General features: G+C 42.5%; 2 protein-coding genes and 1 long non-coding RNA gene across 3 annotated transcripts; 1 reads left to right on the top strand and 2 right to left on the bottom strand.

Annotated features, from left to right (window-relative positions):
- Window positions 1-10,219, top strand: LOC140587653 (uncharacterized). Its single transcript, XR_011989349.1, has 2 exons — window positions 1-101; window positions 7,924-10,219. It is a non-coding gene; the product is annotated as an uncharacterized lncRNA (long non-coding RNA).
- Window positions 2,951-4,142, bottom strand: ier3 (immediate early response 3). The gene has a single exon (XM_023832267.2). The coding sequence runs from the start codon at window positions 4,076-4,078 to the stop codon at window positions 3,458-3,460; it is 621 nt and encodes a 206-aa protein (XP_023688035.1). The 5' UTR covers window positions 4,079-4,142; the 3' UTR covers window positions 2,951-3,457.
- Window positions 10,220-14,767: 4,548 nt separating the features above from the next.
- Window positions 14,768-20,036, bottom strand: tor4ab (torsin family 4, member Ab). The gene is made up of 2 exons (XM_023832266.2): window positions 19,265-20,036; window positions 14,768-16,370 (listed from the first exon to the last, which is right to left on the bottom strand). The coding sequence occupies exon 2, from the start codon at window positions 16,368-16,370 to the stop codon at window positions 15,126-15,128; it is 1,245 nt and encodes a 414-aa protein (XP_023688034.1). The 5' UTR covers window positions 19,265-20,036; the 3' UTR covers window positions 14,768-15,125.
- Between the last annotated feature and the right edge of the window lie 7,741 nt (window positions 20,037-27,777).

The raw sequence follows: 27,777 nt of genomic DNA, 5'->3' as shown, positions 1-27,777 counted from the left end.
CAAGCTAGAGGAGCAGTAGCACATTTGTGTGTTGGATTCTGTCAAATAGCCCAGAAGACTGTGTGATGTTACACTTGTGCAATTGGAAAATCTGGATACATGTAAGTAAAATTAGTGCGAAGACCAGAGTGGATGTCTTATTTAATTCCACGAGTTTTTCCCACCCAACTCTGCCCTTTTTTACATAAATAAATAAAGATACTACTTTAAATTTGCTTTGTGTATGTTAAATACTTTTTGTCAAAATGTGTTTCAATAACTGTTCCCCATATCTATTTCTGGTTTTCATAGATTTTTATACCCTTTTTTACATTTTTTTATAGAACAGCCAACTTTGACTAATATTGTATTTATGCACTTAATATAATTATCGTCTTTCAGACTTGCCTAAGCTGAGGTTCCATTGTAATACAGCCCAAGTTATGTTGCTTCCTATTTTTTGGTAAAAATTAGCGGGAGAACATTTTAAAACAAATTTGAGGAAGCACTTCTTTACACAGCGTGTAGTTAGAGTATGGAATAGTCTTCCTGCTATTGTAGTGGAAGCTAAAACCCTGGGCTCCTTTAAATCAGAGCTAGATAAGATTTTAACAACTCTGAGCTATTAGTTAAGTTCTCCCCAAACGAGCTTGATGGGCCGAATGGCCTCCTCTCGTTTGTAAATTTCTTATGTTCTTATGTTCTTAACATTTTGATTTAGATTTAATGAATGGTAGTCAAAAATAGACTACACACATAGTTCGTTCCCCAGATGTTTAAGGGTGACGTTAGGATAAGTTTGCCTGCTTTAGCTGTTTAAAAAGGTTTCACTTGCTACATTCCTATGGTTCAGGTTATAACAAGTCAAGTTTTTCTTCCTGTGCAACTTGATGGGTTGCTATCCAAAGATTTCTGTGTGTTTTCTTAGAAGTAGCAAAGTTTGTCCTCCCCCCGCTTTCCGCCACTGATTCGTGCCAGTTTCAGCCTGTGGAGTCCAGCACCCTCCCCCTCTCATGCACACACATGCCTGCCATAAGCTTTGCAAGGGAATCTAGCAAGAACTGGCCGAGCATGACTCACTCCGCAAAAATGTGATGATGTTGGGAGGGATCTGGGAAATCCAGTGGGGCGGCCGAGAGGAACCTGCAAGCTGCACAGCGGAAGTGTCTTGCGGTCATTGTCTAGATTGATGTAAGCGATGAGCTTTCTCTACTGCGGGGGAAGTGACACAGTGGGGTTTCCGCTTCCCAGTGTCTTTCAGAAGTCAGGGCTCCTGATTTGACTCTTACATCAGCTCCATTCTACAATAACTGCTTGGAATTGAGTAACTCTGGGTTTATGAGGCAAACGTCCGGTCATGAAGAATTTCCTAGTAGTATATTAATTAAGAAGGACCACATTGTGTTTGTGTGTGTGTGTGTGTGTGTGCGCGTGGGTAATGTATATATTACATTGTGGGGACCAAATGACAACATGATGTGCTAAAAACCTGTTATTTTGACATTGTGGGGACCATTTTTTCAGCCTCCACAAGGGGAAATTCAGTTTACTAAAAATCTGTGACTACAATCAGAAAATTACTTCAGTTTGGTTTGGAGAATGCTGGGGCTGGGTAGGGGTTAAGGTGGTTGGGAGTAGGGTTTTTCCCATAGAAATTAATGGACGGTCGCCACTAATATACAGTGTGAATACAAACGTGTATATTTGTGTGTGCATGCAAATGTGTGTTTATACAGTCTGAACATATGCACATATAAGACATTTTGTGATTGTGTGTTTTTTGTGAATGGAACATGATGCTGGCCCCTGTGGAATGCATTGTGACACGGGCTATTGTTCAATCTCCTGTAACAACTGCAGTATTTCACTATGTAACAGTGGCCATTAACAATCAGTGAAACTGGGCATTTATAGTGACTGAATATGTCTGGGTGTGACCTGAGGAACACCTGTATGTGGGAGTTCTTCTCACGAATGATGCAATCTGACAATCATCTGAGACAGAGAGACACATCAGATATAAAGTGCTGTGGAACAGAAATATACTCATATGTAGACGATTTGAATTACTGTTACTGACAGCATTGGTGGTTCCCTTGGAAATCTCCCCACTTAATTTTGGTTTCTCATGCATTTTACTCTTTAATCAAAAAAGCTGTACATCTTTATCGTGGAAGGCAGTCTGTCTTGACATAACAGAAATATATACTGGACAGTTATTACAGACTCACTGAACACAGTCCACATCACCAGTGTTAATGAACCGTTGTGGACCACTGGATCTCAAGAAGGCTGGAAAATATCTCTCAAGACACAAAGGAACTACAGATTTCAGTATTTTTTTACAGTAACTAAGTTATTATATACTATTGCAGCCTCTGCAGTTTACTGTTTGATTAGTCTCTATTGATGGGCTTATTACTATTTTTTCTGGATTTTTTTTCTCTTATGCAAAACTTGAGATTAGCCTACTTCTAAAATTGTCTATAATAGAATTTAGATGAGAGATAAACATGAAAACAGGGTGAAAGTGCTGCTCTGTTAAACCAATTTCCACACACTATTTTACTGCCCATTTAAATACGTGTTCAGATACCACTGGGAGAAACATAATGTAGTGAAACCCCAGGTCAGTTGTCAGCCTCAGTGGGGACAGTCAATATATGCATGTTTTCATATTCTAGAACACCTGATTTGACTAATGAACATACGGCGCAAGCTTTTATTGGGTTATTTCATGCAGTCTTAAATGTCTGTGTCCTTAACTACTTAACTGCAATCCTGCAATGAATCCATTCTCCCCGGAAGCAGTGCTACCGTGTGAGAAAATGAAATTAAAGGCTACAGGGACATGTGAAATGCCTTTTGGTCGCATTACTGAATGTTTTGTTTGAACTTGAGCCTTATGTAACTTTATTGTTAATTGTGAAAGAGCAGTAATGAGAAAAGAAAACGCACATTAAACGGAATGTTCTTTTCTTTGATTTTATTAAACGTCACACAGTGTTTTGTAATAAATAATTTATAAATACAATATAATAATTAAATAAGTTAATACTTCGAAACAAAACAAAATCAAACAAAGGACTTTGTTCAAGTAGTGTCACACGCATTTCTCTTTTTCCGGTGTTCTTTGCGTCATCCACCGCAGGACGTCAGACTCGCTACCCGGGTCATTGAGGTACCGCTGGAGGAAAGCGCCCGTACGCTATCTCCTCCTTTCAATCAGTGTCTGCGGAATTCACCTTCAAGTTTAGTGTCCTGTTACGCAGGTGAAAAAAAGCAGTTGTTCAAGTTTCTACCATTCAAGTGCTTCAGGGCAAGCCGGTAACAGGCTGGAAAGGCGCTCATCCTGGACGCTATTAACCTTTCCACGTTCAGGGGTGCCTGCGCCCGGCCAGCACGCCGCTTTGCATCCGCCGTATGGGACTCGCAAGAGATGCTGCACCGTTGTCTCCCGCATCACTCCCCATTCATTTCAGTTGTCGCTTCCCAGTCTGTGGTACACCGGGTAGAGCAGAGCCACCACGTAGCTATTCCTCCTGCTTTGTTCGTACAGATCGGTCACGTCGGAGTCCCAGTCAGGGCAGGTGGTGTTGGGGAGGTGAAGCGGGCAGTTGTCGCGACTTGGGCGCTGTTCTGGCTGCTCTTGTCCGCAATCGACATGGGCACATTTGATGTGGCGTGCATGCTGCTCGGCGGACTGGAAAGGCAGGATCTCGTACTGCGCCATAGACGGCTCCTCGTTTGAGGTATCCGCAGCGGGGCTGTCGCCAGCGCCAGGCATTTCGGTGTACGCTTCTTCTGAATAGATCTGAAGGCACACCACAAGGCACAGGATGACCAGCCACCGCTTGATCGGGCTCTTCTCGGCTGGTGGTAGGTACTTGCGGACCTTGGAGGGATACATGACCCGGGTATTCCTCTTCCTGTGCCGGACCGGTGTGCTCCGCTGCGCCGTCTGAACCGGAGTCGGGTCAAAAGTGAATATCTCGGGCTCGCTGTTCCGGGTCATTGTCCTGAAGGCAAACGGCTCTTGATAGATATTGTCAGCTGAAATCGACAGGATCAGACTGTTTGATCTGGCATACATTGCCATCCTTTTTTCTCTCGTTTTTGTTTTCGTCTGCTGTTAGCGCTTGTCTCCTCACTATTATATGTTTTGCACCATTGAACACGCCCACTGAGGTTGAATGGGGCCACACCTTCTTTGCATGACACAATTTCTTGCATAAAAAGAAAAAGTACTTCCACGTGTATTTGCTTAAATCATCGAAAAAAGTTTCTCTCATACAGACCTCCGGTCATCACGCATGAAGTTGAGTTGGAATTTTGCTTAATGAATAATTGTTTACAAAGGAAGAAACTGTGACGAAATATTTGTCTATTTAGACGCGTTGTGGAAATAACCTATTAGAAGTGAGTTTTGTTCACACAAAATAAGAAAAATAAATATATACAACAATTTAAAATAAACACTAGAAATCATCACTTTCTATGGAAATTTGAAAATAAATTTGTCGAAACTACTGAAAAAAATTGGGCAGAAGCAAAACAGATTTCAAAGCTAGCATGTTGGGGATATTCGCTGCGTTCACTGGGAAATGCCTATGCTAATTTCTAGGTAAACCGACGTAATATTACATCCATTACAACTAAAGGAATGAACGTGGAAATATTCATTTCGTTGAGGATACACCTACGCTTACAAATGTCAAATGAGAAACTTGATACGGGGGATGCAAATAGGCTATTACCGGATAGGCTACCTCAAAATATTATATGCATGTAAATATAATAGTAATAATTTCATCACAATGCACAAAAATCTCCTCAACGTGAGTTTTACATTCATAAGAGGCTTCTGTTATTTATCACTCCATTTAAAAAGAGGCAAAGGAATGTCTCTTGAGCGACGCATGTGACATTTCAAACGGAGAATACGGTGCTCGACGTCCACGTCATCGCGCAGCACATGCTTATTTCAAGAATTGTTCATTCATTCTCTGCGTCCTTGGCTGTCGTTTTGTTGCGCTTACCCTGCCCAAATGGTCCGGAAAAATGTATAATATATTTAGAATTATATATTTACATATATTATATGAAAAAGAATATATAAGTTTCTGGATAAATATTTTTAGAAGGTGATTGCAGGATTCCAGAAGCGATCATGAAAATTTTTTTTAACTGAAATTAATAAGCAAAAATTAATAGGGGATTAAAAAACTAAACTATCCATTCTCCGTGCGGTCGTGAAGAATAACTCGTTTGTTATATGTTGCCATTTTGATTACTTTATTTTACTCGATATTCTTAGAATAACCTACGTAAACGTGATGCACCAAATGAAAAGACGCTTGAGACCAACACACTGATCAAACAAAACCAACCCAGCTCAATTTATTAATTAATGATTGGTAATACGTTATTCTATTTAAGTGATTTATCGATTATGCAGTTAAGTTATTTGATAAATGTCTGAAGTGACCCTGAACTTGTACCGAGAACAGCACATCCGCAGTATTCAGCGTCTTCATCAATAGGTGGCAGTATTTAACATCGCTCTGAAATTGGTGTATTTACTATTAAACCATGTAGATATCCAACCTAAATAAAGTGATTAAACACCTGGTATGCATAAGTATTTATAGTCATAATAAGGAAATGCACGTGAAATTCTGTCAGGCCACAATTAAAATCCATCACTTAATGAACACCCATTGAGCTGTACATACACTATATTGGCAAAAGTATTGGGACACCTGCCTTTACACACACATGAAGTTTAATGACATCCCATTCTTAATACATAGGCTTTAATATGGAGTTGGCCCACCCTTTGCAGCTATAACAGCTTCAACTCTTCTGGGAAGCCTGTCTACAAAGTTTAGGAGTGTGTTTATGGGAATTTTTGCCCATTCTTCCAGGAGAGCATTTGTGAGGTCAGGCACTGATGTTGGATGAGAAGGCCTGGCTTGCAGTCTCTGCTCATCCCAAAGGTGTTCTATTGGGCAGAGGTCAGGGCTCTATGCAGGCTAGTCAAGTTCCTCCACACCAGACTCACTCATCTATGTCCTTATGGACCTTTCTTTGTGCACTGATGCACAGTCATGTTGGAACAGGAAGGGGCCTCCCCAAACTGTTCCCACAAAGTTGGGAGCATGAAATTGTCCAAAATGACTTTGAATGCTGCAGCATTAAGAGGTCCTTTCACTGGAACTAAGGGGTCAAGCCCAACCCCTGAAAAACGACCACATACCACAATCCCCCCTCCACCAAACTTTACACTTGGGACAATGCAGTCAGACAAGTACCGTTCTTCTGGCAACCGCCAAAGCCAGACTCGTCCATCGGATTGCCAGACAGAGGAGCGTGATTCGTCACTCCAGAGAACACGTCTCCACTGCTCTAGAGTCCAGTGGCAGTGTGCTTCACACCACTGCATCTGGCACTTTGCATTGCACTTGGTGATGTAAGGCTTGGATGCAGCTGCTCGGCCATGGAAACCCATTCCATGAAGTTCTCTACACACTGTTCTTGAGCTAATCTGAAGGCCACACGAAGTTTGGAGATCTGTAGTTATTGACTCTGCAGACAGTTGGTGACTTCTGCATTGCCTGTGTTGTCCCCACTCTGTGATTTTACGTTTGCTGCTATTCCCAATTGCTTCCACTTTGTTATAATACCACTAACAGCTGATCGTGGAATATTTAGTAGCGAGGAAATATGCACGGTAATTGCACGGTACTACGCTTGAATTCACTAAGCTCCTGAGAGCAAGCCATTATTTCGCATGTTTGTAGAAGCAGTCTGTATGTCTAGGTGCTTAATTTTATACACCTCTGGCTATGGAAGTGATTGGAACAACTGAATTAGAGGGGTGTCCCAATACTTTTGGCAATATCGTGTACATTCGTTGGATTCTTAGTGCTCAGTCATTTAACTGTGTAATTAATCAGAGAATTATTTACAAAGTTTTCCAATTTGTTTGCACACTGCGTAGACTTTGTTGCACAGTGCAATTTGGCATTTAATTTCAATAAAACTGCCTGCTACATAAATGTAATCTAAATATTAAGCTGCCGTTATTACTGGGATACTAACAATTTTCAGATTCAGATGACTGCACAGGTTTAGTTTGTGTTTTGACCGACTTTGAGAGCAAATGAGATCACATGGAATTTTCTGGACCCGCAATAATACAAAACATAGGTATTTCTACACACCCTGATATGGAACCAGAATAGAATGCTTTTCTTTGGAGTTGTGAACACCGTCACTACACTTGACCTTTAATGTAAAAAAACAACATGAAATATAAATAGCAAGTTAATGTAGACAGGGACTGGTGAGAATTACCGTTTGCTAACAGCATTACAGATAGAAAATAATTGAATGATGCTAAGTCACTAGAAAAAATGCTAGAAGGTGACTGAGGATAGAGCCTTTCAGAGTTACATCTGGGTTGTAGGGCCAGCTAACCACTAAACCCCTGCTGTTTCTGAGTTTAGCAGTTAAGAGTTTTTAGCCGCATTCATTTACCTGGAAATCAAATTTTGAGTTGTAAGCAATTGGTTTTTTCTTTTTTAACCTGCTTCTCTGCAGATCTTTCAAGTTGGAATACATGGGTAACCACTTTAGTGTGCTATCTTGTATTTTCCCTGCAACCAGCACTGGAAATTCGTCATTTAAATGCCTTATTTTGCATTTGTTTTACAGCTGTGGTAGTTTTGTATGCTTTGAGACTTAGATTGTTAGTAATTATACGAAAAATAATTGCTAATAAATGTTAAAATAATATTTATTATTATATGAGTAATATTTCATTTTTAATATTAGTAGTATTAGTGGTAGGTTAATTTGCCATGTTTTTGTACAGCAGGTCAGACTAATCGTAATGGTGCTGTAAGAATCACCTGCCTTCATGTTCCATCATGGAAACAGGTATCAGGAAGTAGAAGAATAGCAGCTCAGAGTGACAGGAGATGACTCCACTGGGAATTGCCCTGGGTGTTGAATAGGCAACAGGTCCTTGGAAGTCGCAGGACATCTAAGGTGAGGCGCCCATTTTCGGCGAGATTAATTTCTTTCGATTTGACAGTTTTTCCACAGAGGCCTGTGGCATTTCCATACCTGTCACCATTCCTGAGAAGGAGGATCCTGGTGGGGAAACAAGACTTGCTCATCAAGCTGGGTGAGTACAATTAAATTATGAGTGTGTGGGTGTTTGTCAGTCTATGTATATTATCATGGGGTGTCCGTATTAGGTAATAGGGAAAAGGATGAAATGATATTGCGAAGCTGTAATGTCTTGGGTGTGCCTAAATTATTACATGCCGTCCTTATGTGTGTTTTGATTCACGATTAAGCTGGAACGAAAATAGGTACAGTACACCTGCATGAAATGAATGTGAAATGGCACCACTTTGTATTTGATTCTTTTTTATGGCCTCGGGTGACATGGTGACACCGCAGGCATCCCTGTCACCTCTCTCCTCCTGGGTCTGGTTTGAGTCCTGCACGTGATCTCTGGAGAACACGTGTTCTTCTTAAATTTGCGTAGGGTTCCTTTGCTGGTTTCTGCCTACTGTACAATGACACATGATCAGGTGAACGAATGTCTCTTAATCACCCTGAGCATGTGCCCTGTTATTGACTGAAATCCCATTCTGTCCCCCGACCCCCCCAACCCAGGGTACTAACTTCTCTCACCCCAGGGGGCCATGTGAAAGTGTGTGTGCTGGCAGTAGCTTCTCTGTCACCCTGTACTGGATAACAGATGGAAGCTGGATAATTATACACACACACAGATCTTACAGTCTTAGTTATTTATTTGTATGATACATCCATGTTTTGTATAACTGTACAAATAGTTTGTATCAAATCCAGAATTTATAATGGAAAATAATGCATCATATTCACGTATAAATATCAGACATTCAATGTTTTTAAAATCACATGTAGGTTTTTTCTTGAGCTGGTTTAATATTTTATGCAACAATATAAAAATACATCTATTTTTTTAAAGCTAAGACATCGACTTTGCATCATAACTTTCAAAGTAGCCGCCTCTAATACAGTTGAAACGTAACTGAAAAAACTCCATCCAAGGCTGAGGAGTTTAACGCACCCGACAGGAACACATAATGAACGCAAGCTGTGAGTCGCCGCGTTTGCAGCCAGTCTGCTCTAAACACAGCACTTTGGTAGCATTTTTTAAACAATGTCTTGCCTCAGTTTCCCACAAGACACATTTTCTCAAATTACTGCTTAAGGCTCGGGTGAGCTGAACGCACACACATACACACACGTAGGCAGAGGAGTACACAGGAGATGTATGCTCACGGAGAATCTGAGGCATGCATAGTCAGACGCATACCAAGTGCAGCATCAGACGTTTGCTCACTCTCCCTCATTTTCACAGCTGACTCATTCTGAGTGGCCCAGTCCCAGTATTTTCATGGCCCCCGCCAACCAATCACATTGTTAGTGCTCGGTTGCTCCAGCTGCTGCCCTCCCTGACTGCGGAAGTTGCGTGTTTACAAGAACTCTTCCTCTTACTTCACAGCTAGGCAGAGTAGCTGTGTTTTTTGTCCAGGGTCCTGCACTGCCACCCTAACGTCCATTTCCCCTGCAGAGGCAGCTAGGTTAGCTTTTGTAGAAGGGGCTTCTTGATGGGTATTGACTGGTAGCGAACCCTCATCACATACAGACTCTCCAGTACTTCTTCACTGTAGACCTCAGGACCGTCTTCAGTGTAGATCTGTTGTGCCTGGTCAAATTCTGGCCCCTTCTGTGGGTAGATCAGTTTCCCCTCATGTAACTTTTGTCCCAGATTTGTTGAGGCCAAGGTTCCTCTGTTCCCTGCTCAGGGTAGATTTGTTGAGAACAAGGCTCCTCTAGTCCCTGGTCAGGGTAGACCCATGAGCTACTAACTGCCTCCTCTGCAAAACCACACTGCCCAGCTGTTGGCTTCCATTCCTCCTCAAGATTTATGTGCTGGTCCTCAGGAAGGTCCAGCACTTCCTCACTGTAGATCTGCAGGAACAGCAAGGCCATGAGAATCAGCAGCCATCGTCTGGTCGGACTCGCTGCCTCTTGTGGAAGTGGCCTCCTGACCAAGGGGGGGTACAACACTTTGAGGTGGCGCCGTCCCCGAGGTCGAGGCAGCAAAGGCCAGGTGGGATTGGGGGTGGAGGCGGCACCTTGGGGCTGAAACGGGACTCTGTAACAGCACGTGCTCATTTCAGGACTGTTCTGCATCCTCTTTCTTCTCTTCTCTTTTCTTCTGCTCTGCTTCTTTTTAGAGGTAGCGCAGGTGGCTGCGTGCTCCCCCGATTCTCCGCTCTCTCTTCTGGTTTCTTTGCCCGTCTGTCTCTTGTGTTTCTTTCAGTTGTCTGCCTCTCCACTGCTTTTGACTTCTCGTGTCTTCCTCTCGCGTCTCTCCATCTTTAAATAGTGGCGGAGGGAGCGGCTCCACCTCACAGGGAGGGTGCCTTTTCCTTTCTTTCTTCAGCTTTTTTTAGCCTTTGCCCCATGGCTTTGCTCCTTCTTAATTTAGCAGCTGTAAGCTCATTATTGATTTGTCTGCTCATTATCTGTAATTTGAGGGTATTTTTCAAACATGTTATTTTGTAATTTTATCTGTCAGAGTTCCTTTGATTGAAGGTATGCCTAGTATTACTGATCAGGCTCAGTGGATATCAGAAATTATTTTGCCCAGATCGCTCTACCAGCATGTACCAATGCATGCTCCCCAGCCTGATCATCCTGTGTGTGAAAATAATGGTTTGGCTATAAATGCTTTGCTTTATTCACTTTCTTATACACATAATGACTACATGTATGTTATTTACATCAATTGTATCATAGGAATATAGGGGATTGTCACAATTCTAAGGTCATAGTGAACAACTCAAACAGGTACACTCTCAGAGAAAATGGTAAAACTGGGACTTGTCACTGGGACTGTACCCTTGTAACTAAAACCTTTTAAGGTACAGAAACTGACGCTAAGGAACATCCCAAGGGTACAAATAGCATTAATGTACCATAATGAACACAGTCCCTGGCTGTGGTATAGAAATGGTCCTCAGAGCCCATTTCTGTACCTTAGAAGGTACAATTACCTACAGCTAAGGATACAATGGGCAGACCCTTGATGTTACAGCCCAGTGACAAGCAAAGGTACAAATTTTTACCCTTGCTGAGAGTGTAATGAGTTTTATTTACTCTAAGATGTATTCTGGTTGGGTGCCCCAAGTGCACGAACCCCCTTTAAAGAATGAGCTGCAAACGGCAGTGCAGCTGAACCCTGACTGACTCCGAAGATTTTACTGTTTGTTTGCTCACATGTTTGTGCTTGAGGTCACAGGTCTGCTCCTTGTTTTCATCACCTGGCCCTTTGTGTTTGTGGAAACTCCTCGAGGAAGGGAGGTGCACCCATTTGTTTTTAGACTGGTATTTAAGCCACTATCACGCTCAGCAGCAAGAACGTTTTTTCCTTTCTGTCTCATGTCATGTGTATCTCCTGTGCTCGTTGTATGTTATAGGGTAGTGAAGATGCTCACAGGGATGAGTCTGTATGAAAGGTAAAGGACAACTGAAAATTGGAAATGTGTCGGTGAAGAATTTGATTCCCGTCATCTAAAATGGGAAACATCATAAAATCTAAAGAAAATGTTTTTAAGAAATTAGCATGTGACTGTATCCCATCATTATTCATCTTAATCCTCCCTTCAGAAGGTCTAACAGGGCGACACCCCAGGCATGAACCACAAAGAGAAAAATGTGAGGAATGCAGCTGTAATCTACTGCTATTCATTCAGCCTGCGTGGGGTCACATGCACGCAAGCAGGGAACTGCTGAAAGCACGGCTAGCAGACACGTGGCTCTTCTTGGATTTCTGCCTTTCATTCTCACGTCCTGTCATGTCTTCAGCCACGCAGTTAAACACTTTCCACCTTCTAAGAAATGATTTCTGCATTTTCATCTTAGTTAAGTGCACCGAGTGGGTTAATCTATGGGCAGTTTTATTGACAGGCCAATAGCCTAAGAAGGACAGAAGCTCATAAAGATATTATTATGATTAAAGCAGCTTCACAATGTCAAAAATTCTTATGGTAGCTCTAACAATGAAAACGAAAGATCTCAAAGCAGCCATTTATACATTCTTACCTGATACTGCCCCTATGCAGTCACTTAACAGAATATTCACCATTGACTCCTTGACTTGTGACTCTAACACCAGCAGTACTGCTGACTTTTTCCATACCTACTTCACTGGCCATTGCTAAGGAGATTCATTACTAAGCACTGATCCTGCTGGCGTGATGCTATCTATCTACACTAGTGGCCAAAATTGTTGAAACACATCCAATTTTTAGAGTGCAGAACTTTATTCCAGTTACTCTAGTTACTTATTTAATCGTCCAATGTATGATATTTGTAAACATTCTTTGATTGTTTATAAACATCACTGCCAATATTTGTGTAGCAATTTTAAAGTGTAATGCTAAAAATGCTAGGTGTTTCCACAATTTTCCTGTTTTCCTCTTTGTAGCAGACCAGGTCGGTTTGGTCAGAGCTGCAATTTGGTTTTGGTGTTGAACAGAACGAGTGATTGGTGATTTACTTTTTCTACTTCCTGTAAATTCTTGAAATGTCAGCCTAATCCACCTACAGTAGGGCTTGTCTGGGGAATGCCTTCCTGCACATAACTATTTGGGTTATGTTAAAGGATCCAGTTTCTTTAACATTTCCTGCATTCAGTTGAGGAAGATCTATCCTGATGTGTTTTGGGAAAGTAATGGTGAAACACACTCTGTTTTTCGGTCAGCTTTGAGTCTTCCCCTCTTACTGAATCAGAAACTAAGCAGCTGACAGTGCATTTAGCTTTCAAGAGAAAGCCTTAATTTCCCCCCACACTGACTCATGTAATTTATCCTTAACTGTGTCACTTTCCCGCCAAAGACTTCTTTCAAAATATGCCATAGATATGCCATGAAAACTGTGTTAAATTAAATAATGATACTTTATTATTCACTGTGGGAAAATTCTTTTTGCCTACCCTATTTGCTCTCCATGACACAGAGACACATATATAGGTGAAAGCAAACTTGACAGTGAAGGGCAGCCATCTGGAGTATTGCCCATGGAGCTGGGGGTTAAGGACTTAAACCAGCAACCTTCTGACCACAGGCACAGAAGCTTAGCCTTTTGTGCTACATGCCCCCCCCCCCCCCAGTAAAGATACTAGCTTGTTTAATATGCTTCTTAAATTTCAGCTTATTTATGGGTATACCTCAGCTGTACTAACTGGAGTGTAGAAAGTGGTCACATTTCCTTACATCAGTATTTCCCATTCCGGTCCTCCGGGACGACAATCGGTCCATGTTTTTGCTCCCTCCCAGCTCCCTACCAGAAGCGATAGAGACTGTCAGTGGGTCCCCAAGAATCAGACTGGGAAACACTCCCTTAAATAGAAAAGAACGTGTTGGCTTAGTGGCTGTTATCAGACGGTCACAGGTTCAAATCCTGTGGTCGGCAAAGTGATGTCACCATTGGGCCTTTCACCAAGGCCCTTAATCCCCTGTTGTATGTTACTTTGGATAAAAACATCTGTCAAAGAAATAAAAATACTTATTTATCCCTGAGCAAAGCTTTCATAATCACCCAGTTATGATGCTAGGTGTTACCAATGTACACAGTATTTACACTAACATTCAGTTATAAAGCTAGACAGAAATTCTAATCATAGCTGAAGTGCCTTTTTAAGGGAAAGCTGTTCTGTATCATCGCCTTATTGTTTAACAGGCATTTCCCTAATAAGTCAGCAAATTTAAATGTGTGTGTCCCCCTTAAGAAAAATCTTAACCAGGTCCCAGCCATTGCCAATAACACTGTTTTTCTCTATGGAGTATCGACTGCAGGGATGCTGTTTTCCTTTCACTGGGAAGGCCTGTACTCTGGCACACAAATGAATTATGAAATCTTGCAAATTTGCTTTTCATTATGTAAAGGAATGCAGACTCAATCTTTGTAACCTCCTGTACCCTCAATATACACTGACAGCTAGCATTCTGTATCCTGTGCTAGAATCATATGCTGATCTCTGATGCTTATAACTTCCTGTGGTCTGACAGATGCTTTAGATTTGCTGTGAGTTAGAAGCTTTTGAAAACTATTCACTTACAGTTACACATTATAACTTAAATATTTGAAAATTCCACTAGCGTTTCATCCCTACTGATTTCAAACCTAATACTTTTAACTATAATTGTTTGCATTTTAATATGAAATAATTCTTAAGACTGTATATGGTTTGAGGTTTAGTCTTTAGGTGTTAGTTGATGGGTGTTTAAATTGCTCTTTAATTAAAAGCCCGACAAGTTCATACAACCAGAATAATTTGTCTGGTATATAGATTTGCGTGACACCATCTGATAAGGTTTGTCTTTAGGCACTTTGGACTTGGTGAAAATGTTCTAGTACAAGCAGACAGGGAAGGATGAGCTATTTACGAGGTATTTGTTTTTTTTGAAACCATGGGCGTCCGACTGCAAATCATGCAACCAAAGGTTCAGAAAGTTCAATGAAAGCAGTCAGCCTATAAGTGCCACAGGTTCGTGAGTTCGGGAACATAGAATGCTGCCACTCACCCAGGCCCATGGCAACAACGGGACAAAAACATCCAGGAGCACGGCAACAACCCGGCAACCCACTGAAATCCCACAAACAGCATCATAACAGCAACATACCCAGAAGCCCTGCAATGACAGAAACCAGCTTCGGTGCATAGTCATTTACTGCATTTACTGACTGGGGAATTTTAAAACCGCCATGGGGGGTGGGTGTCTTACTATACAAAACCCAAGTACTTTATTAGTAAAAAAGAACTTTGCACAGTGCTCAATACACCTTTTCAGCAACCAGGAACATGCAGTCCACTGTATATCCCACACAGGAACCTCACACAGCTTCCGCCCTGCTACTTAATCCTTGTACTTTCATAGTTTCAACAGTTAATTTTTTTGTTCCTCACACCCAACAGTTCCTCTAGTCCCCCATCGACACTAGTGTGCCGTGCGTTGACAGTGCAGTCCCTCAACAACACAGGTGTGCCGTAATACAGGGTTAATGCATCTTCACAAAAGGTTAACCTTGGCTACGACCTGCTTGCAGCCATTGTGGGAGAACCGCCGCCCCGCAGAGGTATAATAGGAGAGCTCCCCGGCCAGGCGCTCGATGTGCGAGTGGTCCGGGTAGAAGCCTTCTTGGGTCATCTCGTCCAAGAAGCAGTCCATCACGTGCCTCTTCTCCAGCAGTGTGAGGGGCACCAGCTCTGTGTCCCTCCACAGCACGTGGTGCCCATCGAGCACATGGCGTAGGAGGGACACCAGCTCCCGGATGAGCCTCCCGGAGCTCCTCTGGCCATCCAAGGCCTCACTGGAGGAGTTCTGCAGGACGTAGCGGGTGATCTCTGAGTCACCCAGGCTGCCGATGAGCACGTAGATGGCGTTCAGGTACTCGTTATTTTGCCCGGGCTGCAGTAGGCTGTGTACGGCCTCCAGCAGGGGCCGGTGCATGAACTCCACCTCGTCGAAGATGAACACCGGGATCTTCTCTTCTTCCTCGGCCTGATTCACCACCTCGGTGACCTGTGTGGTCAGCTGAAGCGCACATTTCCCGGCGTCTTCCTCCTGGGGGCAGTGGTGCAGCACAAAGTACTGCATGACCAGGCGCTCCCCCACCACAGAGCGGAAATGGCGGGCCAGGATACGGCCCAAGTGGCTCTTTCCCACGCCGCTGGGGCCGTGCAGGGCCAGCGCTAGGGGCTTGCTGTGTACGTAGGTGGACAGGTAGTCCTTGAGGTGCCTGAGGAGCTCCTCTGTGGCCTCCGGCTGGCCAAAGACCTCCCGCTTTAGTGTCTTTTCCAGGCCCTCCAGGTCATAGGTCAGCACGTGGTCATCCAAGTTCTCGATGGCATTGTAGACCTGCAGGAAGACGATGACACTGAGGAGCACCAGGAAAGGCTTGGCGCGGCTACGGTCCTTGCTAGGAAGGCACTTGCGCCGGTCGTTGGGGAAAAGCACGGTTCGCTTCCTCCTTTTCGTCCTCCGATGGGAAGTCTCTAAAGTGCTGGCCGTAGCTGCCTCCTCAAAAGTGAAGATCTCTGGTCCCGTGGTGCGGTGGGAGAACCGGTGGGCCATCTGCACAGGGTTATTCATTTCTGCGCGCCTCTTCTTCATGGCCTGGTACTTGTGACGAATGCGGATCATGGCCTTGAGCTGGGACGTGAAGGGAGACGTGAACTGACTGGCCTTTACACTAGGGGTGTCCTCTTCCAGCTGGCTGTCCACAGGACTCTCAGATGTGTCTCTGTCTTCCATCTGATGTGGTGGACAGAACGGGGTGAGTTAGATTTAAAGCACAGAACCAAACTGGGATTATCGCTGCACTCTGAACCTATAGCGTGAACTGATCTCAACTGTGTATCACACACTAAAACAACAGCTGCATAGAGGCTCATATGATCCCAAAAATTAAGAACTGCAGTGGTTTTAGGGTCATTAACTTCAAGTGAAGCTCTATGTAGAAAAATAGACAACCGCACAGAATGTACAGCCGGCGGACGTCCATGCATCCACAGCAATGGTAATTTGGAGCAATTTGCTTTATTTTTTGTTTTATTATTGGCTGATGGAGAGGTCATCCCAAAAACCTGCACCCACACTGGCCCTCCATGGAACTGGTTCCCCACCCCTTATCTAACTGCATGTCCTTGGACTGAGGTAGAAATGAAGAGAACGGGGGGCAAATCCATGCAAGCATGGGGAGAACATGAAAGCATCAATCGGCGAACCCAACCCAGAATCCCATAACGGATCCCCAACTAACCCCAGTGGGGTGGATTTTACACAAGCTTGAGGGTGCATGTATATCTATGCCTGTATCAGCTTTATGAATCTAAGTAAAGTAGCCTTTTTACTAAAAAATAGTGATAACTGAATATGCTAAGAAGCACACAGACAATGCTAGTGACTGTGATCACAGCTACTGAAAGTCTTTGCTTAAAGCAGTTTTTTAGAGATTAAACTGAGTTTAGCAGCCAGATCTGTTTCACGCTGCAATTTGAAAGAGTGACATCGCAAGTTTGAAAGATAAGAAGTCAGGCTCATCCTAGGCTGATGTGAAACATCATAGCTGTTAATAGAAATGAGTCACTGAACACTATAACTAGGAATTGAACAGTTGCATAAAGAATATTACAAACAATACAAAATGGAGATAATCCTTGCAATAATGATGCAAGTATTTTTTATATTTGGGTTTGTGTGTCTCATCAAACATAGCAAGAACTTTAGGTTTAATGTCCCAAACATAACATTTTCCTAGAATCATTAGCTAAATGGCTAATTTATTATTAATTTTGCATTATTATTTTTTGGCTTCTTGGGTGGCAGGTTTATCCAATGACTTCCATAGCTTATACTGTAAATCCTCTGGTCATTTATACACAGCAGGATACTATATAGTCTCAACCCTGAAGCCTGTGGCCTTGATATCCTTAAATGCTGTTCTCCGTGCTTCTTCTCAGCATTCACAACTGGACCGTCAACTTTTCCCCACCCGAGTCATGACACTTTCCCTAAGGCCTGCTCTCTTATCTGGCATGGCTATTAATGACGTCCTTCCCTAAATAACAGATCATTCGCACAATGCAAAAAGAGGGGGAAAAAACAACCCCCTCTTTCTTCGTGAATTTAAATTGTTGATCTTATCCAGCATGTTACAACTGCCCAGCCCATGCGAGGTTGGGGTGTTTTTTCCAGGAAGAATGAAGCAGGGAACCGTTCAAATAGGCTGCCTCTCTATCACATGGCAGACCGTGTCCTGCACTCATCAAACAAAGGCTGGGGCTAGTTCAGTGATATCAGCTTGCCTAGCTGTGTCTTTTTTCGCAATTTTCAGAGTTCCTGTATGGGGGACAGTTTGTGTCCCCGAGACAATTTTACCATGCGCACACATCAGCTGCACCCCTCCCATGACAAATATGCAAACTTGGACTAGCAGGACAATCGGAATATTCAGGAAAGCAAGGGCTTTATGCAAAGGTGGCTTTGTGGTGCATTGCTGGGGGAGGGGGGGGGTGCATATTTGCAGAAAGGTTGAGAGGCCAGAGATGGTGAGACAGGGGAAGAGTGTGGGGGCTTGGGGGGGGTGGGGGGGGTAGGGGCGGTTATGAGGAAATTTGGGCTGGGAGAGAGCCGCAGAAAGGGAAAACATCAGAATGTCCCCTGTGGGCATTTGAGAAGGAAAAGGGGTCATCTGGTTTTTACCCATAATTCAGTGCTCAGCTGTTCTTTGGCCTAAAGGCAAAACACTACCCTTGTGCTGTCAAGTCTGTGCCTAAATTTGCATGAGTCTGCATGCGTATACATGCTCTTCCAGGGACAGAGCAGCAGCCCAAGCCAGCAGGAATAGCATGCGGCAGACACAGCACCTGCATATCCAGGAAATGGAGTGGCTTTTGGGGCTGATTAGAAATTTGCAGCAGCTGCACAGGAAGTCGCTGCTGCAGTATAATTTAGGGTGCAAAAAAAAAAAAAAAGTTGCGAGCCAGTAGAAATGGAGAAGTGACTGTTTCCCATGTCTGATGGGGTGATACTCACTTAATCTGTCCATTCAGAGGAGTCCAGTTCAGCAAAAGTCGCATTCGCTGGTGATCAGCTTAAAAAAGCATCTTGCATGGTGTAGAAAGGCCTCCCATTTCAGAGAAATGATGTGGCAGCCCTACCGTGACTACCCCTTTCCCCATGCACATGCTTAATATTCATAATGATTTCTGACCCAATTTTTACCACAGATAGTAGGTTTTCTGTTCAAATTTTAAGAAAATAATTTTATATTTAATTCATTAGTATATTATAACGTGAGATTCTTTATATTGCTTTGAAACAATTATCTGTGACCCTGAACTTTAACATCCATCCATCCATCCATCTATCCATCCATTATCCAAGCACTTAACCAGGGCAGTGTCCCTTCAGTGCACTTTAACTGGTCTTTTTTTAATTTGTTGTCCAGTAGTTTACCACTGCACCCACATCTGCATAACTGGACGCTGGCAGTTTTAATAACAGCGATTAGTGGCGAGGGAGCAAGGCAGGAGCAGCTGCATGTGAGTAATGGCCCTAGCTGTGCAGGTCCGTCTGCGCACTGAGGATCTGCTCAGCTGCGGCGCATTCGATACGAGAGAGAGAGAGCTCGGACGACTCCTTACCTTTCCTTGAAGACAGAGGTGTGCTTCAACACGTCACTTCGGTTAAAGTTTGGTGGTTTTCTACTGATGGCACAAGCGGCGGCAAGACACTCTTCCTCTGCCGACAGCCAGCCCTCACCCACAGCTATTCAGCGCCCCCTCCTCCCGCGCCGGGCGCCGTAACGCTCGCACCCACCCCCGAAGCCTTTAGCGGGACCGCCTCCTTCTGCTTCTCGTTCTTTCGTTCCTGCTCGCTGCTTATCGCTTTTCCTTTCTGCTTTTCTGCATTTTTCCGCCATTCATCCAAGGGGTGGTTTTGACTTTACTTCAGTTTGAGTAAACTCAGGAAGCCATACACATTATTCGGCGCTCTTGATACATTAGCAGGGCAGCAATGTGTAACGGAGCAATACATACTTACATAAAATAAAGTACTTGCTATGTGTTTCATTTACTTATTTACCTTACAAAATGAAGTAAATGCCTTACTGAGGAATCCCTAGCCCTAGTGCATGTTACGGCTAGAGTTCACCTAAACACAGTCAGTATGCATTTTACGCGGTTTTTGATGGTGCGATTCTAAACGCGGTTCTGTTCTGTACCGTACTGTGCATGTACAATGTTTTGTATTTTTCCCCTAATCAATACACTATAAATAAATACCGTACCTTTTTTAACATAGAATTTACATTGTATAGGTACAGTTCTGCAATCTAGGCACGATTTAAAGTATACGATAGTGTGGGAGTAAGTGTAAATGCAAAGTAAATAGGCGCATTTAAAATAGGGTCTTCAACGTACGCGGGTTCGGAGGAACCAATTGACCACGTGAGATGCCGGATCACTGTAATGACCTTTTCAGCCAGGAAGTCAACCCCCATGTGTATATTATACATTGTAAACGCCTCATAGTCGGAACGTTTTACATATTCAGACAGACGGAACTTTTTTATTCATTAATCTTCCGTTATTAGTAAATGGGTCATTCACGGGCATTCGCTTTTATGTGTCAGTGGACAAGTAAGTTTTTCATTTTGTGTATCTGTATATTTTTTTCTGCTCCTTTAATTGCAAAATTTGCTTTTCAAAATTTCCTTTTTGTCTTATGTAATACTAAACATCAGTAACGCAATAGGTCTACATCATATATTCAACTTATTCCCGTTCAGCTTGTCTCATAGAAGAAGTCTTGTATGTCCTTGTCACGGAGACAAGAAACTCACAAGCGTGGATCCAGTTCTGGTGTTTATTTCTCAAAGTCAGACTGCAAATTGAAAGTCATAGTTGAGGGTCAGAGAAAGGTAGAACAGCCACAAACAGGGTGATGAGGACAATCCGAGATCACAAAATGGGGAAGCAAGCCAAAGAGTCATAAGCAAGAGAATCAGGTAATGGGGAATCATCAGGAATCAGCCCAACATGCTTAGACCGTAGCTGCAAGGAGGACCAAGACTGTACACACTGCATTGAGAGTTTCACAGGTTTAAGTTAAAACAGGTTTGTTACATACAGCCCTAAGAGTCCAGTTAGCACTCTAGCGAGATTGCTGACAAGAGTTTGAAGGTGGCATGACATAAAGTAGCCTGGATTTATATCTTTAGATTAACGGTGCTATATAAAGTTTTATATAAAAAATACTTGATTATAATAAGAATAATATATGTGCCCAGTGATGGACTTGCATGCCTCGCAGCTGGTGAGGGCACTGTGATCAGAAGGTTGCCAGTTCAAATCCCAGGGTCAGCAGAATGATATCCCCTTTGGGTCCTTGAGCAAGGCGCTGGTCTTAAAGAGTCCTATTATGCTGTGGTCAGGTGAATCTTTTGTGTGGGTTTATGGTTACCAGGCCCATGTCAGGTGACCAGTCAGGCTCAGGCGTGGCCAAATGTGAAAACTATTTACAATCAATCTCCCAAAGAACTCAGGTCACGTGTTTCTAGTACAATCTGAAAGCCTTTGTGTGAAAATTCTGACGCCACCCTATGTTATTAGCCCTTCTGTTCACAAACCGTATCATGTATCATGGTAATTTAATGTAATTTATTTTGGGGCTGTTGAACTGTGGTCCCTGATTCATGTTGTAGTGCTTGCAATGCTGGTTATCTCTCAGAATATCCATATGGTAAATCCATCATTCATCTTTCAACCTCTTATTGTGGACGGGTTCTCAGGGGGGCCTGGATCCTCTCCCAGGCAGCACAGGGCAGGGATACATCCAGGATTTAATGCCAGGTCATGACAAGAACATGACCATTTTTAATTTGGCTCAAATTTCATGCTTATGCATTTTAACAATGTGATGCAAGTCTGTCACAGGGCACACACACTCGCAAACTATGGCCCACAAAGACAGCAGGTCACCTAACTTCATGTCTTTTGCATTACGGGAGAAAACTCACACAAACATGAGAACATGCAAACTCACATGTACTCAAACTCCTAACTCTGGAGGTGTGAAGCTACACTGCTTCTGGGTAAATAAATACAAAAGAAAATAAATACATGCCGCAGGAAATCTGGCTGCTATTTTGGGGGTAGGAGGTTTCCTTGAATTATCTATTCTGAACTGTGAAGAGGAAATTAAAAATATTCTTCCTCAGAGTGAAACAGAAGGATCCGCTGTTAAAAGGCAAATATCATGTTTTGAGGCTGTGGCTTTCCTGTCATTGTCTCTTGAATTTTATTGCACCTTGTACAGTAATAACAAGAGAATGTAATGTGACCACCTCGCCGACTGTTCTGCTTATGGTGTGTTTTCCTGTCTGATGTGATTTGCCAGTAGGTGGTCAGAGCTTGGTGGTCTTGAACTTAAGAGATCATCATACATTTCCAGATCTATTCGATGTGATTTTTTTCACTGAGGCAAGCACAGGGAACAGCCTTGTTAGGCTGCTTTGGATGGTGCCAATGCCTAACTTAACTAATACTTTTCAATAATTCTTAATTTATTACTGGGTTTATCTGGTGCCATTTGGATACTGTGCTGTGAGCTACAACAGCAGATCATTTTAACTAGGATTTGCCCTTCTTATGGACCTTCCCGTAATGCCTCAATCTGGCTTCCTGATTGTTATAGAAAGACAAAGAAATGGTGTCTGGAAAAGTAGGCTTAGGCTGCACACAGAGCAGGACAACAGTAGGATCTATTATTTGGCTTTTAGTTCAGCCTTCTAGACTATGTTTGTGAAAGTTTAAAAATAAACACAAATGGCTACTATACTGCAGCATTTCACAAGCATTAACAGTAATAGTGTGTTCACCGTTCTTGTAAGTTGGGAAGTTAGATGTTGTTACATCATCAGCTTCTATCTTCCTCTCAGCAGCCTCAGAATGTCAGCCAGTCAAGTGCAACTTCTTGGTGGGAATTTCTGGCTCCCCAACTTATCCGGATGATCGAACAAGGCAAGAGCTTACCATGGTTAATTTCTTTACAAGATAAGGACATTGCCGAAGCCTTAATACCCTAACTATGAATTCCTTCTTTGCATCTTCTTTTATTTACGGGAGGAAGTCACACCGCACTGTATAACACAAAAACAGCAAAACGGTAATACAAGAACAATAAAATGAAAAGAAAAGCATGTACTGTGTAAACCAAAAGCACAACAATGCTATACATTTAAGGAATGTATTTTTAAACCATTTCGAAAGCTTGGTTAACTGTTTAGCATGTGGTGGCTAACATGACGCATGCATATGTAGCTTTGGGTGTGAAATTATTAAAGTTGGAAACTACAGAATCTATTTTGACCAACAAGACTAAAGCAACTGAAATTTTTGCCAGATGATGATGATTGTACAAAAGAATTTGCATATATGTACTAACACATTTGGAAATTTGTGTGAAACAATGAGAAATGATGTTCTGCTGTGCAAGGAAACACTGTTCTATACCTTCCATGTGGCTGCGCTCACCATCTCGGCTCCACAGGCACAGAAAATCAGTAGGTTTTAGCTGTGAAGGTAGCTTTAGAGAAGCGGCATTCCTCATAATCACAAAAGCTTGGCACGTCTACAAAGCATCAAGCGCTTCAGCCCCTGGGCGGCCCTGTTGGGCCTTGTTTAGTATATGTACAGTATTCCAAAGCTTTTTCCTAAGTCAAGAAGGCCCTGTAGCTCAGCGCCCAGGCTTGGGCTTCTAAGTAGGCTCTTCTGATGGACTGAGCTCATTCCTCCATTGGGGGAAGGTCAGGTTTTTGCTGGCCACAGTGGAGGAAGGACCCTACCTCACTATGTATTGCTGGAGCACCACTACCCAGAGGGCTTTCTTCACCCACTGCCTCTGCCTTAGTGTCCCTAGTTGCACGTTATTGTTGATTTAGTAGCGGTGGTCTGCTACTCCAAAGGTGTCAGCTTCCTAAATCCTAAGAAGCATCTCTGTATAGCTTTGCAGGAGATGCCACACCAGTTTCTCATTTTTTGCCAGGGTCTGGGAGGGGTGTTTTTGCCACTTGGGGCTGACTGTCAGTCTGCTGCCTAGACCCCATCCACAGAAAAAGTAACATGTTCATGAGAAACTTCCTGTGGTCTTGTGTCTCTGGTAGATATTATTAGTGGGCTGAGTTCTTGTGTCCACACTGCACTGTGGGCTAATAGCCAGTGGCCAAACCCTCAGGCTAAACCAGTGCAGAAATTTGCAGCTAAAAGCAGGCAGTTACGTCGACAACGTACCTGCAGCACAGGTCTGGGTGCCTCATACCTGTCCAGCATAATTTAACATCTAACTTTAATGAAAGTCAACTGGTTTTTCTGAATGTTTCCTAGTGAATGTTTTTTTTAAATCTCTGATCATCCCTTATTGCTAAAGGTAAAAGTCAACTGAAATATTGACTTTCAGTTTTTCTCGATTGCTTTTGCACATTTCATGAAACATACTTAACATTCCAAAGACTATAAGAGCATTTCTCAAAACTGTTTATGTATATAGCACAACACTATGGTTTAACTGCAATAGCCTGCAGCTTGCAAAAACAATGAACAATTAACTCATGTCTCAAAATAAAATCCACCAATGAATTAGTCAGTGCTACCAAAATGAAAATGCACATGCATCATCTTAACCATGAGGGCCAAAATGCTTAGATATATCATTGGTATGTCAGTGTAAGTATGTCAGTGTAAGTATGTCAGTGTAAGTCTGCTCCTGAGCTCTACAATTCTGAATAATAGTCGGTTCCCACTTCGTCATTGTCACTGACTGATCATTTTTCTTTAGCAAACTGATACTCATTCATGTCAAAGACACCAGTTATAACACTGCAAGGCCATACATTACAGCACATAAAGCTCACCGCCAGGAGAAAGCATTTGGAAGCACATGTAACTTCCTCAGATCACAAAATGGTACAATAGCAAACAAGAAAGTCACACAGCACTGTACAACACATAAACAGCAAAATGGTAATAAAAGAACAACAAAATAAAAAAGAAAACCATGTACTGTGTGAACCAAAAACACAACAATGGCGTATCACTGCAGCTTATGGAATTTATTTTTAAATCATGTAACCAATCAGCTTGGTTAACTGTTTTGCATGTGGTGGCTAACACGACGATCACACACATATATAGTTTGGGGTGTGAAATTATTACAATGGGAAACTACATTATGTATTTTGAACAAGACTTAAGCAACTAATAACTGTGCCAAATGCTGACAATTGTATAAAACTATTTGCTTATATCTACTAAAAAATTTGGATATTTGTGTGAAACAATGAAAAATGATGTTCTGCAAGTGCTGTGGTGTTGGGATTACATTTATTGTTTTGCAGAAGTTAATTGTCATTTGAGTAATACACCAAAGACGTCGAGAAACACTGTAAAAACAAAGTTGCCAACTCTCACGCATCTGGCATGACAGTCACACTTTTAGACTCTCACACTCACAAAAGAAATCTAAAATTAGCTACATAAAAAAATTAGCTACTTCAAAAGCATTGCGTTAGTGTGCAAAACCTACAGACTATTTACAGTACAAGGTAATACAGTTTCTCTTAATTGCTTAAATGCAGTTCTCAAAACACTAACCTCATTTCCGTAACATAGCCTCAAAACTTCACAACCTTAACACCACAGCAAATAGTAAAGCACATTTTGCAAATCATTAAGTATATACATCATTGCTTTGGGCAGTGGTGTCCTAATGGTTAGGGAAGCACACTTGTAATTGAAAGATTGCAGGTTCAAATCCATGGTCACTGAGGTACCCTAAGCAAAGTACTGCTCCCTGGGCGCTGAATTAGCTGCCCCCTGCTATGTCACAATGTCACATATGGGTTAAATGCAAAGGATACATTTTGTTGTTGTGTGGTGTGTCAACAGTAATCATTAAATTAGACACAATTCTCAATTTACTCTGATAAGTTAATGAGAACAGATTGTTCTTTTAACATTTCGGAATATACATTTTACATTCATATCAATACAATAGATCATTGTATAAAACATTGCTAAATACAATGTACAATGAGTAGTGTATTCATTTGGCAGTTCGTTCGAAGGTATATAAGAATAATGAGCACCCCCCCCCATTCTACATGTGCAAATCATGGTTAATTGTTACTAATTACAAACCTTTACAAGGTCTACCTCAGTGTTGCTGCAGGAAAACAATGGAGTAAGTATGAACTGTAAGAGGAAGAGGTGGAGACGTCAGAATGTGTGGTGGAGGGGTGAGAGGAACACAGAGAAGATCAGGAAGAGGCAGGGGGCGTCACAGGCAAGTAAACGTGTCAAATGAGATCAGGGTCACCATTGTTGACCATGTGATAAACCATGGGCTAAGCGTGGCTGAGGCTGGGCGAAGGGTCCAGCCGCAACTAAGCCGCACCTCATGGACATCCATAAAAGGCGCGTTCAGAAATGAAAACAGGTACATAAACAAAATCCTGCACATTGCATACATATTTTACTGTTTATGTGCAAATGGCATCCTGTAACAGGTATTTGTACTGTTGAATTCATGGATTCATGTTGGTGCCATTTCAGGACTGTACCATGTGGCAGAGACCCATTATTTTCACCAATACAAGAGATGGCAATTGGTGACATGGTGAGGGCCAACAATACAATTATACTTTGCGACATCCAGAGCACCATTCTACAAGACATCACCTCTGGGAACATCACCTATGTCAGTATCCCTACCATAGGGTGCTGAAGAGACTTGCTGGAGCAATGAAACAGAGATAGAGGGTGAAGGAGCAAAGGTTCCTGTATGTACAGGTACAGTAATGTTTTCCCAATATGTCAATGTAATTTTGAGGCCTTACTTTAAACAACCATTCTGTAATTTTTTTCTTTGAGTCGTGTGTTACACTATTGGATGTTCATTTGCAATTTGCTATGATATGTCAGATTTTTGCTTTGCAGAGAGTGATGAAGATGGAAGCGAGTGACACTGCATACACGTTTGTGTGTGTGGTTGAAGCAGGATTCAACCTGAGTAAAGTCAGGCAACGTGGCAGAAACACAATAGGCCATCGAGCCATAGTGTCATGGATACGGGCGGCTCGGACGCGAGGACGTGGCATCGGGCACAAAAAGGGCGGACGACCCACTATAGCGGCTCCAGGAACAGAAAGGGGTTTATTAAATAAAACAGAAAACACTACAAACACAACGAAACCAAAAGGACCACGAGGGTCAAAAACTAAATAACAAAAACTGGGCAGGTAAGCAAAATACACACCACACAAACTGCTCTATACAAATCAACCACAATCAATACAAACCAAATCAACAACACAATGAACCACTGAGGAACTAAGCAGAAGCAGGAACTAAAATACTAAAGGGGTAACAAGACTAACACAGGACAGTTGAGACTAATTAACAGCAGTGCTTGAAGTGGGCCGGAAAGCAGCGGAACGCAGTTCCGGAACTTCTGTATTTTCGTCTTTTGGGTTCCTCCACTTTTTTCTGTGTTCCGGTACTTACTGAAACTGATCCGACGCAGCGACAGTGGCCCGAGAATAGACAATATCACAAGACCGATAAAAGACTACATTACCCACGAGCCACGACAGTGCCCTATCATATGCATCCACTGAGTCCCAACCAATCGCATCAGCTTTAGCCCTAGTCTATTGTTAGACCTACAAGTATCACACTGGTCTGGTTCATGTTGTTTTAATGGTTTTTCAGTATTCCATTTGTGAATTAGAAAAAAGTAGCCTATGCCTATAGGTTATTGCTTGGAAGAATGATTAAATTAAAATAGTTTTTGAACCAACACATCCTAAAGACTTGATTTTTTTTTCACCGCACAAATGTCAAATGTTGGAAAATTAGAGTTCCTGCACTTATTTTTTCCCACTTCAAGCACTGATTAACAGCGATCAGGAAAACAGGGCACAGGTGAAACTAATAAACTCAGGAGGAAACAAGGAAACTAAGAACTAACCAAGGAAACATAAAACACTAGGGAATTACAAACAGGTAAAGACAAGCAGGGACAAAATCACCAGATACAATAACTAGAAACACTATGGAGCAACATACAAAAACAGGAGGCAGGATTCAACACAGGA

The sequence above is a fragment of the Paramormyrops kingsleyae genome, chromosome 2, assembly GCF_048594095.1.
Source record: "Paramormyrops kingsleyae isolate MSU_618 chromosome 2, PKINGS_0.4, whole genome shotgun sequence".
In the NCBI taxonomy this organism is placed as follows: Eukaryota; Metazoa; Chordata; class Actinopteri; order Osteoglossiformes; family Mormyridae; genus Paramormyrops; species Paramormyrops kingsleyae.
Note: the sequence above shows the minus strand (reverse complement) of the source record. Positions and strands in the feature narration are given on the sequence as shown.

Bases quoted from the DNA above. Each gene is read 5' to 3' on its own strand.
- ier3 (XM_023832267.2), bottom strand. From the start codon at position 4,078: ATGGCAATGTATGCCAGATCAAACAGTCTGATCCTGTCGATTTCAGCT.
- tor4ab (XM_023832266.2), bottom strand. From the start codon at position 16,370: ATGGAAGACAGAGACACATCTGAGAGTCCTGTGGACAGCCAGCTGGAA.